Source organism: Pyrus communis, chromosome 1 (genome assembly GCF_963583255.1).
Source record: "Pyrus communis chromosome 1, drPyrComm1.1, whole genome shotgun sequence".
Lineage (NCBI taxonomy): Eukaryota > Viridiplantae > Streptophyta > Magnoliopsida > Rosales > Rosaceae > Pyrus > Pyrus communis.
Window position 1 is genome coordinate 28,135,999 of NC_084803.1, and position 14,284 is coordinate 28,150,282.

Below are 14,284 nucleotides of genomic sequence, written 5' to 3' on the forward strand. Positions count from 1 at the left end.
ATTATATAAGTTCACAGTTTCTACTTGGCTATCTCAGATTGCAATCTTATAGACCTTGTGATAGTTAATTCGCACCTCCAATGAGATAGAGAAATAGAGTTGTAGAGGAAAGCAATGTCACAATCGTTTGGTAAATGTTGATGTAAAGTTGTTGTACTTGTGTATGATGATCAAAATGACCATCATTTTCAAAGTTTTATGTACTAAACAGTTTTGTAGAAAAATGTACTGCATGTACGGGAGAGAGATGAGGGTGCGGGTGGCGGCGGTGGTGGTGAACACGTTGGCATGGGGACGGTTTGGGAGGGGTGATGGTAGTGAAGATGGTGAGGGTAGTCATTGCTAAGGTGGAGGTGGGGGATTGTGATAATGGTGGATTGTGGTGGCAGCGGTACCATACTAGTCAGCTTTTTTCCCAAGCAAGAGAGTGTTCAAAGCACATGTACACAATGTCATTTTAAAAAACTAGTAAGGGTATTACGATAATTGAAAAGATTTATTAAAGGCTTTTCTCTGCTTTATGTACTATCAAGATGTTATTGCTTTTAAACTAACCAGAATATATGTAGGTAGCTCCATCACAGACCCAACCAATTCCCCCAAATAATCACCTCATTCATCACCTCATCGGAATTCATGTGAGATTCTGGCAAAGGCAGTCATGTCAATTGCCCGGAGCACGAAGTTTTAGTTCCATCAAATACCAAAAGGGGCCTCACACCCATTTACTTTAAACACCCTACTCTTTTTCTAAAAATCTCTGGGCCCCCAAAATTATTTTGCAATTTTCCAACATATTAGCCTTTAGCTAAACTCTTCGTAAAATATATAAGTAATTTAAAACTTCAGAATAATCTAAATCAATAGAATAGAAAAACAAAAATGAAAACAAGCATAGAGGTCATGCAACCCATAGGTGATTTTAATTTACAATTGATTAATAAAAGTTTTGACTACCCACTATCTCTCTAATTAGAAATTTAGAACTTAAAGAATCACACACAGAGAGGATTGAGCTTAGGAAAACTACTTATGGTGAAATCAATTAAGTTAATAGATTGAGTAGGTTGAGATTAATTTAGTTAGTTAATTAATTATATGCTCGTAAGATGTTAAATTGGGAGTTAAAAGTAAGTTTCGGGTTAATAGGTCCATTTGGTTGACCCATTAGGCTTATAACTAAAGTTGTGCATGAAAACTTCAAGTGAGAAATTTCAAAAGGTCCATCTACTTAAGTGAGAAATTCCAAAAGGCCCACCTACACTATATGCCGATTTGAGGTTATTGCACCTAGGGTATCAACTATATAACTCACTTTAAGTCACTTTATAGCTCCTTCCAACTTAGGGGTTTTGGAGCGAAAAGAGAAGAACAAGAGCCATCATTCTCCTTCTCTTTACAAACTTGGTCACTATGGTGATAGAGTGCTATCTCTCTCTATTCATGGTTACCTCAGCTTCTTCCTTTCTTTGGTGCGGAGAGTTAAAGGCCGCTTTCATTGGAGGCTTTTTTGGAGAAATTTTTTAGGCAAAGGAAGAACACATCAATGGGCATTTTGAAAGTCCTTTCCTAAAAATTGTAGCATTTGGTTCCATGAGCCAAAGTATGGCTTCAAGTGAATAATCTATTTACCTTTCTCTTTGTATATGAAAAAATTTTGGTTCATCAACCCTTAGGCCTTGAAGATTTTAGAAAAATGATTTAGTTTTGGATATAGGCATATCTAGCTTTTGCATTTAATTTTGATTTTAAGCATGAGTTATTAATTAAATCCTCTAATTTAACAATTGTTTTCTTTGCAGTGCTTCTACCAAAGCTGGAAAGATGAGGCCCTGACTGCTTGACAAGGCATGCAAAGTGTAGATATCGAAATTCTGGTGAAATAAATGTTCACTAACACATTAAATTCTAACATTCCAGGGCTTACGTGGCATGTATCATGTGTCTCACAAATTGTAGACATGGCATGTGACTCGTTAAAACCGAACAAGTCAGTACGAGTGTCAATGGTGACATTTGGTTGAAAATAGTTAAAGAATTATCTTTAGTAATGCTGTAATTAATTTTAATTTAAATCAAACAAATTAATTGATTTAAATTAATTGATAGAGTTAAATCACGAATCAAGCCTCAAATCAAGTCTTAGTTCTTAGGTCAATAAATAAAGTCAACAATCAAGGCCAATCCAGCAGTAGGCAAGGGTTGAGAGAGCCTATAAATACGAGGATCTAAGACAAAGAAAGGGGTTCAGAAAATCATTCTCACACCCAGATGTTGAAGCTCTCAAGCCCCCAAACTCCCAAATTCCCAAACACTTAGAAAACTCACTGCATTCTTCTTCAAACCCACGAAGAATCATTAAGCACCTCTACATATGCCTGTTCTTCCACAATTACAAGCCAAACCCTTGCGACATTTGTTCATCCTAGATCAAGTCATCGTGACCTGTGAATCGACAACTTTCCCTATACACACACACACTTTACATTTCGGAGATTTAACCAAAGGATTCAAAATTGTAAAGAGATTGTAACTCTAAACTCACTAATACAATACAATATTTTGTACACGTGTTCTTGTTTGATTTGTCATAGGAAATTCATGTTTTCACAAGGTCATCCCAAAATCAACCGAAACTGGGAATGGATCCTTAATTTGGAATGAGACACCATCAATGTCTTGAATGCCATTGAGCACAAGTGTTCTGAGTATGCAATTAAGCTAGTATAGATGGAACTAGAACAAGCCTACTTTGAAGTGAGAGATCCAACTAAGGTGATGAAGAAGTCCAAACCCAAAACAAAAGAGAGGTAGAGCAAGCTCATTCAACCCAACTACTGGTGAGATGCCAATGAAAAGAAAAGCTTTAAAAGAGACTATTTGAGCAACATATGCATATATGTTAACAATTAAAGAAAGGATGAACTCAAAACAAATCTAAGTCATATTAAATTCAAAGCCTAGTGAATGGTGATCAAAACTCTTTGCATAATCAAAGAGAAAGAGTTGAACTTTCATACCCTTGAAGATCATCCATGTGCTGTCAAGGTTATCACCCAAATAGAAGGCCTTCAAGTCCTCTCTTTGCTCCTGGGATTTTCTCTTCTCGAAACTTTGCTCCTTACTTGGTCCTTTGGGCTTAAGGATTTGTTGATGGATTCTCCAAGCACCAAAGGGATGGTATCTCTAAGTCTCCACACCAAGGATATGAGGTGAAGATGTATAGTTTAACTTTAAGTGTTTGGCTTTCCTTGTCAAATATTGTAATTGAACCATCACACATGCTCAATCTAGCTTTAGAATATACTCAGTTTATGGGATGTTGTTGCTGGAGTAAATGTTCAAGAAGTGGCACATTTCATCTTAAAGGTTTGTTCATGCATGTGCATTTCATATCTCTATTTGTATTGCATTCTGTCTCGTTTGATTGTATAGTCAGTTTTGTGTGCTGACTTCTAGATATCTAGGCACATAGATTAAGACAGCCCACATGGGCTGACTGACACCTTTCTGATGGTAGTCCATTTCTGGCCATTGATCTGCCTAGATCTCTTTTGCAGTCGACAAGTGTCCTTAGGACAAGTTGGCTGATGGAAAATCTGATTTCCTTGGGTATATTTACTTCTAGGGTTTCATATTGTTCTTTGATGTTCAGAATTTATTTGTTAAGTTTAAAGCTTGCATCTTCTCTATTTATGAACCCTAACTGGCAAACCTTCCTCATGCATTAAACATCCAATCATTGTTTATTAGGGTTGCATTGTTTTAAGGTTTTGCATTAAGTCTTGGTCTGGTTTTAAACTTTAAATTTGGTTTTAACCCAAGCTTTTGGATTCAAGTTAGATTCTTACTTCATCTGGTTGACTGGAGAATCTAACTGGTCATTTGAATCCAGATTTCATGTGTATATTGTAAAATTACATCACATCATTGGTCGTGTTGATCTTGGTGCCACAAGGTGATGAGCTCAACAAGAGCTGCCACTTCGTGATGATCGAAGGAGTCCATCTCGTGTAAGGCAAGGTTGCACAAAGGTAAAGCTGTTATGTAGATATGGATCTAGGAATTGAGCTTGTGTAGTCTTTGTATGAACCGTAATTTACACTAGTGGATTGAACTTAGTGGAGAGTCCTTGATTTTTTTTAACCCAGACGTGGGTCTTTCCGGCCAAAAATATCTTGTGTTCAATTTATGTTTATTATATCACACATCCCACATACACATACATGGTATATATATTTGTTGAACATTTAAATGGTATGTGCTCACTGTCATGCTCACTTGACACATTATAACTTGCAACGATCTACAACCTTGCTGACTAGGCCAATTTTTGTGAATTGAAATTGGTATTTGAACCTCAGATTTATCGACTAACAAATCTATCTTAGTTGACTAGCGGGCTTGACGAGTTAGTCCAACAGATTATAATTTTTATACATAGGTTATTCCACCTAGTACCAATTACAATTGGTATCAGAGCTGATGTGATAGAAACTAACACATAAATTAAACCCTATTAATTATGCAATCGTAGTATGAGTAAGTAGGGATCGTTCTAGGCCGGGAATTAGGAGGGATGCTAATCTACACTAACTAGACTCAAAAACATAAAACTAAACTAAACTGACTCAAAACAAACTAAACTGACTCAAATAACTCAAAACAAGCACTAAGGGGTGCTTTGGACGAAAATCTAACTAAATTGACTCAAAACATGAAAGGGGGGTGTTTGTTTGGACGAAAATTGACTTAAAACTAATAAGTTGCAGAACTAAGTAAAGGTTGCACGAAATTAAGGTGACTTAAGGGGTGAAAGGCTAGCTAGATGATTCTTCTCCACACATGAACCATATGCATACAAATCGATTTCCAGTTATTATTCCTATAAACCATGAATAACAATGCCCCAAGTTAATCGTGAACTGCATAAATTAACTCTCAGATTTTCCTAATTTCATTGAATTGGACTCAGCGACGCAATCAAATTATTCTTATCAAGTTCCCTATATGAACTACATGATAGAGATACATATCAAAGATCATTAAGTTCTATGAAAATCATAAGTATTGACAAGGCATTCGTAACTATGAAGTGCATGATACTCCTGCCATGGATTTACTTAGCACAATCATGGCTAGTGACTTCCACTACCTATAAATATAAGTTCATAACTATAAGGTGAAATTCCCTTATATTTTAGCATCAAATTCATGCACGCAAACTAAGTATGCATCCTTAATCAACATACAAGAATAAGTTATTAATCAAACAAATAAGTAAATCGCATTCATGTTTTACGAAACAATAACTGGATGTAATCAATTCATATCACATATATGTTTATGGCTTTGAATTCACCTCTAGCTAAAACGAAATTAGTTCCACATGTTTGCAACCAATCTAATTTAAACATTGAACTAAAACTAAGGATAGAAAGAACCCAGAAACACTCCAGCACTCCAATGGCCTTGGATGGCAGGTCACAGCACAAGTCATTTTTCTCCTTCCTTCCTTGATGTAGCACTCTTTATATTTTTCTCTCTGAAATTATCTCTAAAGCTCTCCCTTTATGCGGCAGATATGTGGTGTATTTATAGGGCTAGGGTTCACGGCACCATTCCTTGGAGGACAAGGATAGGGCATGACAGATTTCTAGGGGAAAAGGATAGAGTGGTTCGGCACAATCTTAGGGCTTCTAGAACCAGATAACAGGTGGTTTCATATGAAAATGAGTCCCCCTTGCAGCTGGAATTTAGGTAAAATAAGATTAGGATAGGATAAGATAAAATAAGGTAAGTTTGGATAAGTTTTAGATAAAACAGGACTACATAAGGTCTCCTTGTTTTCAGTTGATTGAAAGCCATAATAAATCCTTCCTAATTCCTTGCACATTCCTAGCACCTTGTAAGCACCAAAAACGTCCATTCCTTGCACTCCATACACAAGTTATCCATTCCAGCCCAAAACTGCTCCAAATTGCTCCAAAATGCCATTTCTTGTCACCTTTGCCAATTGGACCTACAAACACACGAAAATAGCTTAAAACACTCTAATAAATATAAACTAACTGAGTAAATGCAAGGAAATAGGCTAACAAAGTCTCATAAATATGTTCCTATCAAGAGCCTTGCTCTAGATATACACAGAGTGATCTCTGAGATTTGCTGGTATTGGGTGGAATCTCACCATAGACTGTGATCGTGTTGGCAGCTCGTGTAATACACCTTCATTGTTTGATGGTACAAATTATACCGCTTGGAACGAGAAATTTCAAATCTTTTTTGAGGCACAAGATCTTATTGATGTTTCACTCTTGAGTGGAAGTCTCCATTGGGCCTAGTCAATGGAGAGTCTGTGATTAAGCCAAAATGTGAATAGACTCAAGGAGAAATTGCTTCGGCTATAGCAAATGGGAAACCAATTAATGCAATTGTTTCTGCCATTTTCTCTAATCAGTTTACTCATGTTCGATGTTGCATTACTACCAAGCAAGCTTGAGACAAACTCCAAATTCTTCATGAGGGTGATAAACAAGTGAGAAATCTGAAGCTCTAAATGACCCTTTCAAAATTTGGGGATCTGAGAATGCTCGAGTCTGAGACTTTCTCAGGTCTTCTATAAGAAAGCTTAAGGGTTAACAAATGAGGCTTTGGGGTTAGGGAAGCCTATTGATGAAACAACCATTGTTCAAAAGATTTTGAAATGCTTGTCCAAGAGATTTCAAGCAAAGAAGGCTGCCATTCAAGAGTTTAAGGACCTAAATGAGATCAAGCTTGGAAAATTAGTTGGGAAACTTATTACTTATGAGATGGAGCTTGACATGGATGAAAGTGACTCCAAGAAGAGAAAAGAAGCAGCCCTTCGTGGTGTTCAGAATTGTGAGGTTGTTGGTGATGTATGTAAACATGCCTCAGATGATGATCTTACTCTATTCGTTAAACAATTCAGAAGAATTCTAAAAATTAAAGGGAATGATTCTAAATAGTTTAGTGAGCCATCAAACAGTCGGGAAAAACAACCACTGGAGTGAAGAATAAAGTATTCACTAGAAAATGAGACAAAGGTTTATTGAAGGTATCTGGTCCCTGCTTTGCATGTGGTGGAAGTGGGCATTGTTCTGCTGATTGTGCTAACACCAAACTCTTTGGTCAAAAGCGCGAAAAGGAAATGATGGTTGCTTGGAGTGATGACAATGAACAAGGTTTTGTGCAATCTGATGAGTTGTCAGATGATAAAGAAAAGGTTGTTACTTTTGTTGCTCCAATTGAAGAAGTGTCTCTAAGTGATGATGATTCTGTTCTGAATGGCAATGAGGATAAAACTTATGATGAATTGTGCATTAAGTATGATACTCTTTGATGAGACTTGCTCTACAAAAGTGGAGAAGATTGAACTACCTAAAAAAGTTACTGAGTTACAAAAGGAAAACAAGTATCTTCTTCTAGTCAGAATTAAACTGGATGAAAAGATTGGTTATCTTGAGGCTCATGTTGAGGAGCTAAATGGGAAAGCTCATAATTGCAATGACAAAGTTAAAGATAAAGATGTCATCTTTACACTTGAAGCTCAAGTCCAAAACTTGCTAAAATCTCAAGAAAATTTGACGAATCAAATTCATGTGTTGTAGCCAAACAATGTAATGTATCATGAAACTAACAGGAAACAGCTACTTGAGTTGAATGAGGCAAATGATAAAGTTATTCGCCTTACTATTGGAGCTGAAAAATTTGACAAGATGCTTAGTTTTGGGAAACTACACGGTGACAAAAGTGGTCTTGGTTTTGTAGAATGTGGCTCAAGTTTTATTCCCACCAAAACAAAATTTGTGAGAGAATCTAGGCCTGTATCTTAGAATGCCAAACACTGTCCAAAGACAAGATCTGTTCCTACGTGTCATCACTGTGGTGAAGTTGGGCACATTCATCCAAAATGTAGAAAATTGTACTCTGGAAATACCAACTTGCTGAAGGATCAGGTGGACCGTCTCATCATCGAAATCAACAGAATTGCTCAGCTTGTTCATTCTTCTTCATCTGGAAATATTAAGCTAAGTTCGAAGTGGGTTGAGAATGACTCAAAATGGTGCCTAGTTGTTCTAAATGTTGTATCTTTTACCAAACCAAATGTGTGGTATCTTAATAATGGGTGCTCTCATCATATGACTGAAGATAATGAGGCTTTCTCATCTATTGCTCTTTTTATTGGCGGTGGTGTTATGTTTGGTGGTGGAGACAAGTCTCAGATCATAGGGAAAAATGATGTCAAGATCCCTGGATTACCTAAGCTTGAAAATGTTAGCTATGTCGATGGGTTGAAATCAAATCTCATTAGCATTATCTAGTTGTGTGATGATGTGGCTGATGAAGTGTGCTTCTCAAAAATAGGGTGTCAGATTGTAGATGAACACGGAAAGAACTTGCTTGTACTCCCGAGATCTGGAGACAGTCGCTACATTCTTCATGATTCTTCATGTCTCTAAAGTTGTTGAATACTCCTAGTGTCACAAAGCTATTGATGAAGCTAGTGTTCTGTGGCATAAGGAACTTGGGCATGTGAACTTCAAAGACCCCAATAAGTTGTCTAAATATAAGGTTGTGAGAGGGCTGCCACCTCTTTCTATTTCTGACTCATATGTTTGTGGACCATGTCAATTGGGAAAGCAATCTAGGGTGGCTCACAAGAAAGTGACTGGCATCGAAACAACCAACCATCTTCAATTAATTTATACGGATCTTGTTGGACCAATTTGATAACTCATATATTTCATACATTTATACCATCAATTCCTAGTCCCTTTGTGATATTTTTGAGTTAAACTAGTTACATTTTACCCTCTTTTGTGTTAGTGTGCAGCTAATCATATTTTGGAGCTCAGTTGAGGACAAATAAGGCAAAATGGTGCTAAAAGTGGAGAATTGAATAAGGATGCTAATGTTGACAAAGAATTAAAAGTGGAACTGAATATGGTGCTGAATATGGCTCTTTATAAGACCAATAACAGCAAAAAACGTGGGAATTAAATGCCCAATTACTGGAATGTATTGGCAATCTGTAACAGCCTCTTTAACCTTGTGAAATTGAGAGTTTCAACCACTTTTACATAAGCTTCCTGATGCTAACTAATTAAGCACACAAATTAAAACCCTCTTGTGACAATTGTAGTAAAGATGCAAGTAGGGATCGTTCTAGACCGGGGATTAGGAGGGATTACTAAATCACTTGGAAAATGACTCAAAAACGTAAAACAAACGTTAAAAACACTAAACTAGACTCAAAGAATGCAAAAATAAACAATAAAACACTAAAACAAATCAAAAGACTCAAAGAATACAAAGCACTTATAAACACAAACTAAGACACTATCTAACTAAATTAGACACGAAGGTAAAGGGGGATTGAGGTTTTGACGAAATTAAACTAAATACACAAATTGTAATTTAAAGGCAGAATGTAAATATGAATGTGATGAAAATATGGATGAATGCTAGCTAGAAGGTTCTTCTCCACACATGTCACACTTGCATACAAGATGATTTTCAGTTGGTCTTTCTATGAATTATGAAACCCAACACCCCGGGTTAATTAGGTCCGCTTAAATTAACCGTCAAGTTTTCCTTAAGTTAATGAATTGGATGGGTTAGCGCAACGCAATTCAAAACATTCTCCAAAAGTCCTTTACGTGAAAAGCACAATAAAGATACAATCAAAAATCATTAAGCATCATGAAAACTATAAGTGTTGACGAGGCATTCGTTACTATGATGAGCATGAAACTAGTGCCAAGAATTCATTTAACGCGATTGTTTATAAGCAACCTCCACTACTTGTGAATATAAATTCATAACTATTAGGTGAAACTCACTTATATTCTAGCGTCATATTCATGCATGAAAATTAAGCGTGCACTCTCAATAAACATACATAAATAAGTTATCGATCAAGCAGTTAAACAAATTGAATTCATCATTCATGAAATTCCAACCAAAAGTAATCAAATCATATTGCAAGCATAAACATGGTTTCGAATCACCCCCTAGCTAAATAGGGGTTTAGCCTCTCATGTTCACAACAAGAAAAATAAAATTGAATTTAAACATAAAGAACAAATGATGGATTACACCTAGAACGCCCAACGAATCCACTTGAATTTCTGCGCGTCTAAGTCCTCTTTCCTCTTCTCCTTGATGCGGCAGTGAGGTTAAATGGATGATTTTGATGTTATTTTGGGTTGGGGATGGATTTATGGAGGTTTAGTGGTGCGGCAATGGTGGGGAAGGTGTGGAAGAATGGCTAGACTAGAAGGGGAATGCACGGTTTGAATCAGGGAGAATTGCGGTTGTTAAGGGAAAAAAATAGGGTGGATAAGGGGTGACGGCTTATGAATTAGGGTGAATGGATGCACGGGTTTTTTGGGGGCAATGGGAGAATTGAATGGCTGAATTTTATGGGGAAAAAATGCGGCTGAGAACGTGATGCTGGAATGGATGGTGATGCTGGAATGGATGGTGATTGGCGGCAGAGAAGAAAAAATAGGTGAAGGTGGCTGCGGCAGCATGTTATTTTTGGGAGTATTAGGTTTTATTAATAATGGGATGCACGGCTGCTTGTTATTTTTGGGATATTAGGTTTAATTAATAATGGGATGTAAAATGGGAGTCACGGCTTAAGAATGAATTAAGGGAGAATGGTCAAGTATTGCGGCTGAATGAATTAGGGTCAATGAATTATGGTGGCTGAATGATTCTTGAAGGCACGGCAAAAATGTAGGATTAGTGGCTGATTTGTTTTATTATATTTTTTTTTGCTGAAAAATATGAAAAGAAAAATAATAAAAGGTCCCTAAGGTGCGGCTAAATGGTGGAAACCCTAGGGCTTAGAAATTCAAACCCTCTTTTATTTTTATTAACTAAAATTCACCTAAAGGCTGCTAGAATTTAGGAAATAAAATCAGAAATTAAAAGGGAATAATTAAAGGGTGCGGCTAGGGTTAGGTTAGGAGAGGGAAATAGGGTTTAATTGCACAACATTGGACAAAAGTGCCCCCCCCTTGCACGGCAAGGGAAGGGAATTAAGGTTAAGGCACGGCAAGGTTGTGTAATTGGGCTAGGGCCTTGGTTTTGTGTCCTAAAGTGCCTACAAGGCCGTCAAAGTGGCTAGAAAATACGGACGTTTAAGTTTAGAAAAGGTTACCAAAACGGGAAACTTAGGGTTAACTTTCCTACTTCAAGTAGGAAACCTTGTTTGAGTAGGATTCCTCGTTTTGGTAAGAATTCATCGTTGGAGTAGGAATTCGTCGTTTCTTCAAATCTTCAACTCATTCATTCCTCTTTCGCTCCAAAAGACTCCAATTTGCATCTTCTTGCACACTTTGGCCTTATAATCTGAAAATACACAAAAGTAGCCTTAAACACTAAAATAGCTAAGTAAACACAACATAAATGCACGAGAACAAGCTAATTAAGTCGCATGAATATGCTCCTATCACTTCCCCTTGGGGACGCCCATAGCTCTCTTTCTTCTCTTTCTTTGGCCTTTCTTCCAGAAAGAAAACCCTATTTCCCTTCACCATCCGTTGCCACCGAAGAAACCACGCAGCCGCGTTGTTCTTGAAGGATTTCAACATCAAAATTGTTTCAAAGGGGTATCTTCTATGAACTTTAGTTTCACACATGCTGTTCTTGATATTTATATATTATGTATTCATGTTGTGTAATTAAGTTCATAGTTGGGGATTTCGATGTAGCCTTGCAAACCTATTATATGTTATTAAGTTAAAGAATTCAAATTACCAATCTGTGTTCTTGTTTCATTCATTGATTTTATAGTAAAATTTGTTTGTTAATCTTAATGTTTGATCACCATTATGATTGCTTATGAATTATTCGATCAAGGTTATGGTACACATCATGCTTAATCTTGGTAGACATGTGATGAATGAAGAAACTGCTATGCATAAATCATGCCATGTGATTTCTTTGGTTCTTTGAAGTTTTCTTGTTCTTAATGAATTCTTATTTGGTAATCTAAGTTGAACATCACAACTAGGTTGCAGATTAGGAGTACTTGATCACAACCACACATTAAATGGATGATCATAAATAAGTAAAATGAACCCTAGTTGCAGATTGGAAAGTTGAATGCGTTTTGACTTAAATTTCATGGAATTGGCTTATAATGGTGAAATCGGTATCCCTAGTTCTATTCTCATCGTTTCTGAATCAATCTATCATTCATTTTTATCTTGTATTGCATTTTAAGTTACTTTAGATTCCAAAACAAAAATTTTAATTCAGTTTTCATTTTCATTGTTAGTGAGGGTTCAAATAAAGCTAGTAATTTGTAGAGTTCTAATCAGTCCCTGTGGTTCGACACCCTTACTTGTGCCATTATACTATCCTTATATTTGCACTTGAAAAGAACACAACAAAATTTTGGCGCCGTTGCCGGGGACTAATTTCAGTCCCCTATAATTGCTTACTTTATAAACCCTATCTATTTTTCTTTTCTTACTTTAGATTTTTAATTTACATTTTAGGTTGTTTGATTTCAAGTGGTATACAAAGATGTATGGTAAATGTCCGTTATGTGCTAAAACTGGCCATCCTCTTCAATTTTGCCCAATGAGAGATGAGTTTCCTACGTTTGTCCGAGAACACTCACACCGCATGTGTTTCTCTAACCAAAGGCCACTGCAACCATTGTCAAATACATACAGCCCCGCTTGGAAAAACTCTCATCATGACTCTTGGAACAACATACAAGCTCTAAATCAAGCATTTGCACCTCCACCACAGCAAGAATTGTTTGACACTACATTGGAGGACACTTTGAAGCTACTCGCTCAAAACAATTTGCAATTTCAACAATCAACGAGTAATATTATTCAGAACCACTCTTTAGCACTAACTAAGCTGGTAATTCAAATGGGTCAGATTGTCTAAGCATTAAATGAACATCAATCTGGTGGTGATGATCAACAAGAGAAAGAGGAACAACAAAACAAAGCTTGTTGTGCATATTTTCATGAGGTTCCTGAGCTTTACGAAAATGAAGAGCCTTACACTCCTCCAAGCCATACGTTCCACCAATTCCTTTTCTAGGGAGATTTGTCAAACAAAAGCATGATGAGCCACCCATAGATGCATTTGAAGAAATTGTGCTAGACATAATGTTTGAAGTTCTTCCTCTATCTTCTAATTCAATTGATTGTTTTTCAAAATCTGTGTCAGATTCTCCATGTTGTTTTAGACCTTTACATGTGCCATCTTTGGAGTCTTTTGGAGATGATTTGCTGCCATATCAAGAGAAAAACAAATTGAACTTGAATGACGAATCATTGCTGCCGATTCACCATAAGAAAGAAGATTTGGAGCTAGATGATGAGATTGCTACCTTGAACGAATTTCATTCATCCATTGAAATAATTGCTCCAGCCACATCTTCAACAATTTTTGAGGATATGCTTCTTCGCAAGAAGAGACGAAAACACCATCACAATCAAGTCCTTGTGGAAATTCAACGCACCATATTCAAAGTCCCTCAAAAGAAACCACTTCTTCCAACTAAGGTTCGGAGGTACCTTGACTTCCTGCCACCCTAGCCGTTCATCTGTCATGGTACCATGTCTCGCCTAGACATTAAATAAAGCACTTGCTAGGAGGCAACCGAGCTAGGTTTGTATTCTTTTCTTTTATTTTGTGTCTTTTAGTTTTTGTTTTATTTCATTCCATGCTTACTTTGCCTTCCTGCATTGCTGCATTTCATTCTTTTTTTTTTTACGCAAAAAAGACAATGCTTAGTTTAGGTTTGGGGGTTTTGGATTGAAATTTTCTGTTTGCTTTTAGTTTTGGCTAAAGTTTACTTTTGCTTACTAATGTGAATGTATAGGATGGGTGTGTATACAATCTGACTATGGTGCTATCATGAAAAGTTCCATATCATAATTTTTGAAGTTCACAAAGTTATTACTCTTGAATTATGGTGATTAAGCTGTCATGCCCAAATTATTGAAGAAGAATAGTGGAGACTACCCTAGTGAGTTATTTTGAGCCTATTTGCTTCTTTGAGAGGGTTTAAAGTGTTTTTGCTCCAATCTTTTTCTTTCGATTTCATTTCAAATGATCTCATTATTTCTATTTGATTGAACGCTAAGAATAATCCTATGTTGCAGATACCATGTGCTTGTTATCACTTATGAATAAACTCATTGAGACAATGTTAGGCTATGCATGTTTTAACGACTAAAAGGCCTAATTCCCATTCCTTTGTGTACTTCATTCA

General features: G+C 36.6%; 1 protein-coding gene across 1 annotated transcript; it reads left to right on the forward strand.

The window, feature by feature from the left end:
• Positions 1-223: 223 nt before the first annotated feature.
• On the forward strand, positions 224-8,345 carry LOC137725642 (uncharacterized). The gene is made up of 5 exons (XM_068464401.1): positions 224-326; positions 6,664-6,899; positions 7,079-7,347; positions 7,664-7,787; positions 7,974-8,345. Exons 1-5 carry the CDS (start codon positions 224-226, stop codon positions 8,343-8,345), a joined length of 1,104 nt encoding a protein of 367 aa, XP_068320502.1.
• The last annotated feature ends 5,939 nt before the right edge of the window (positions 8,346-14,284 follow it).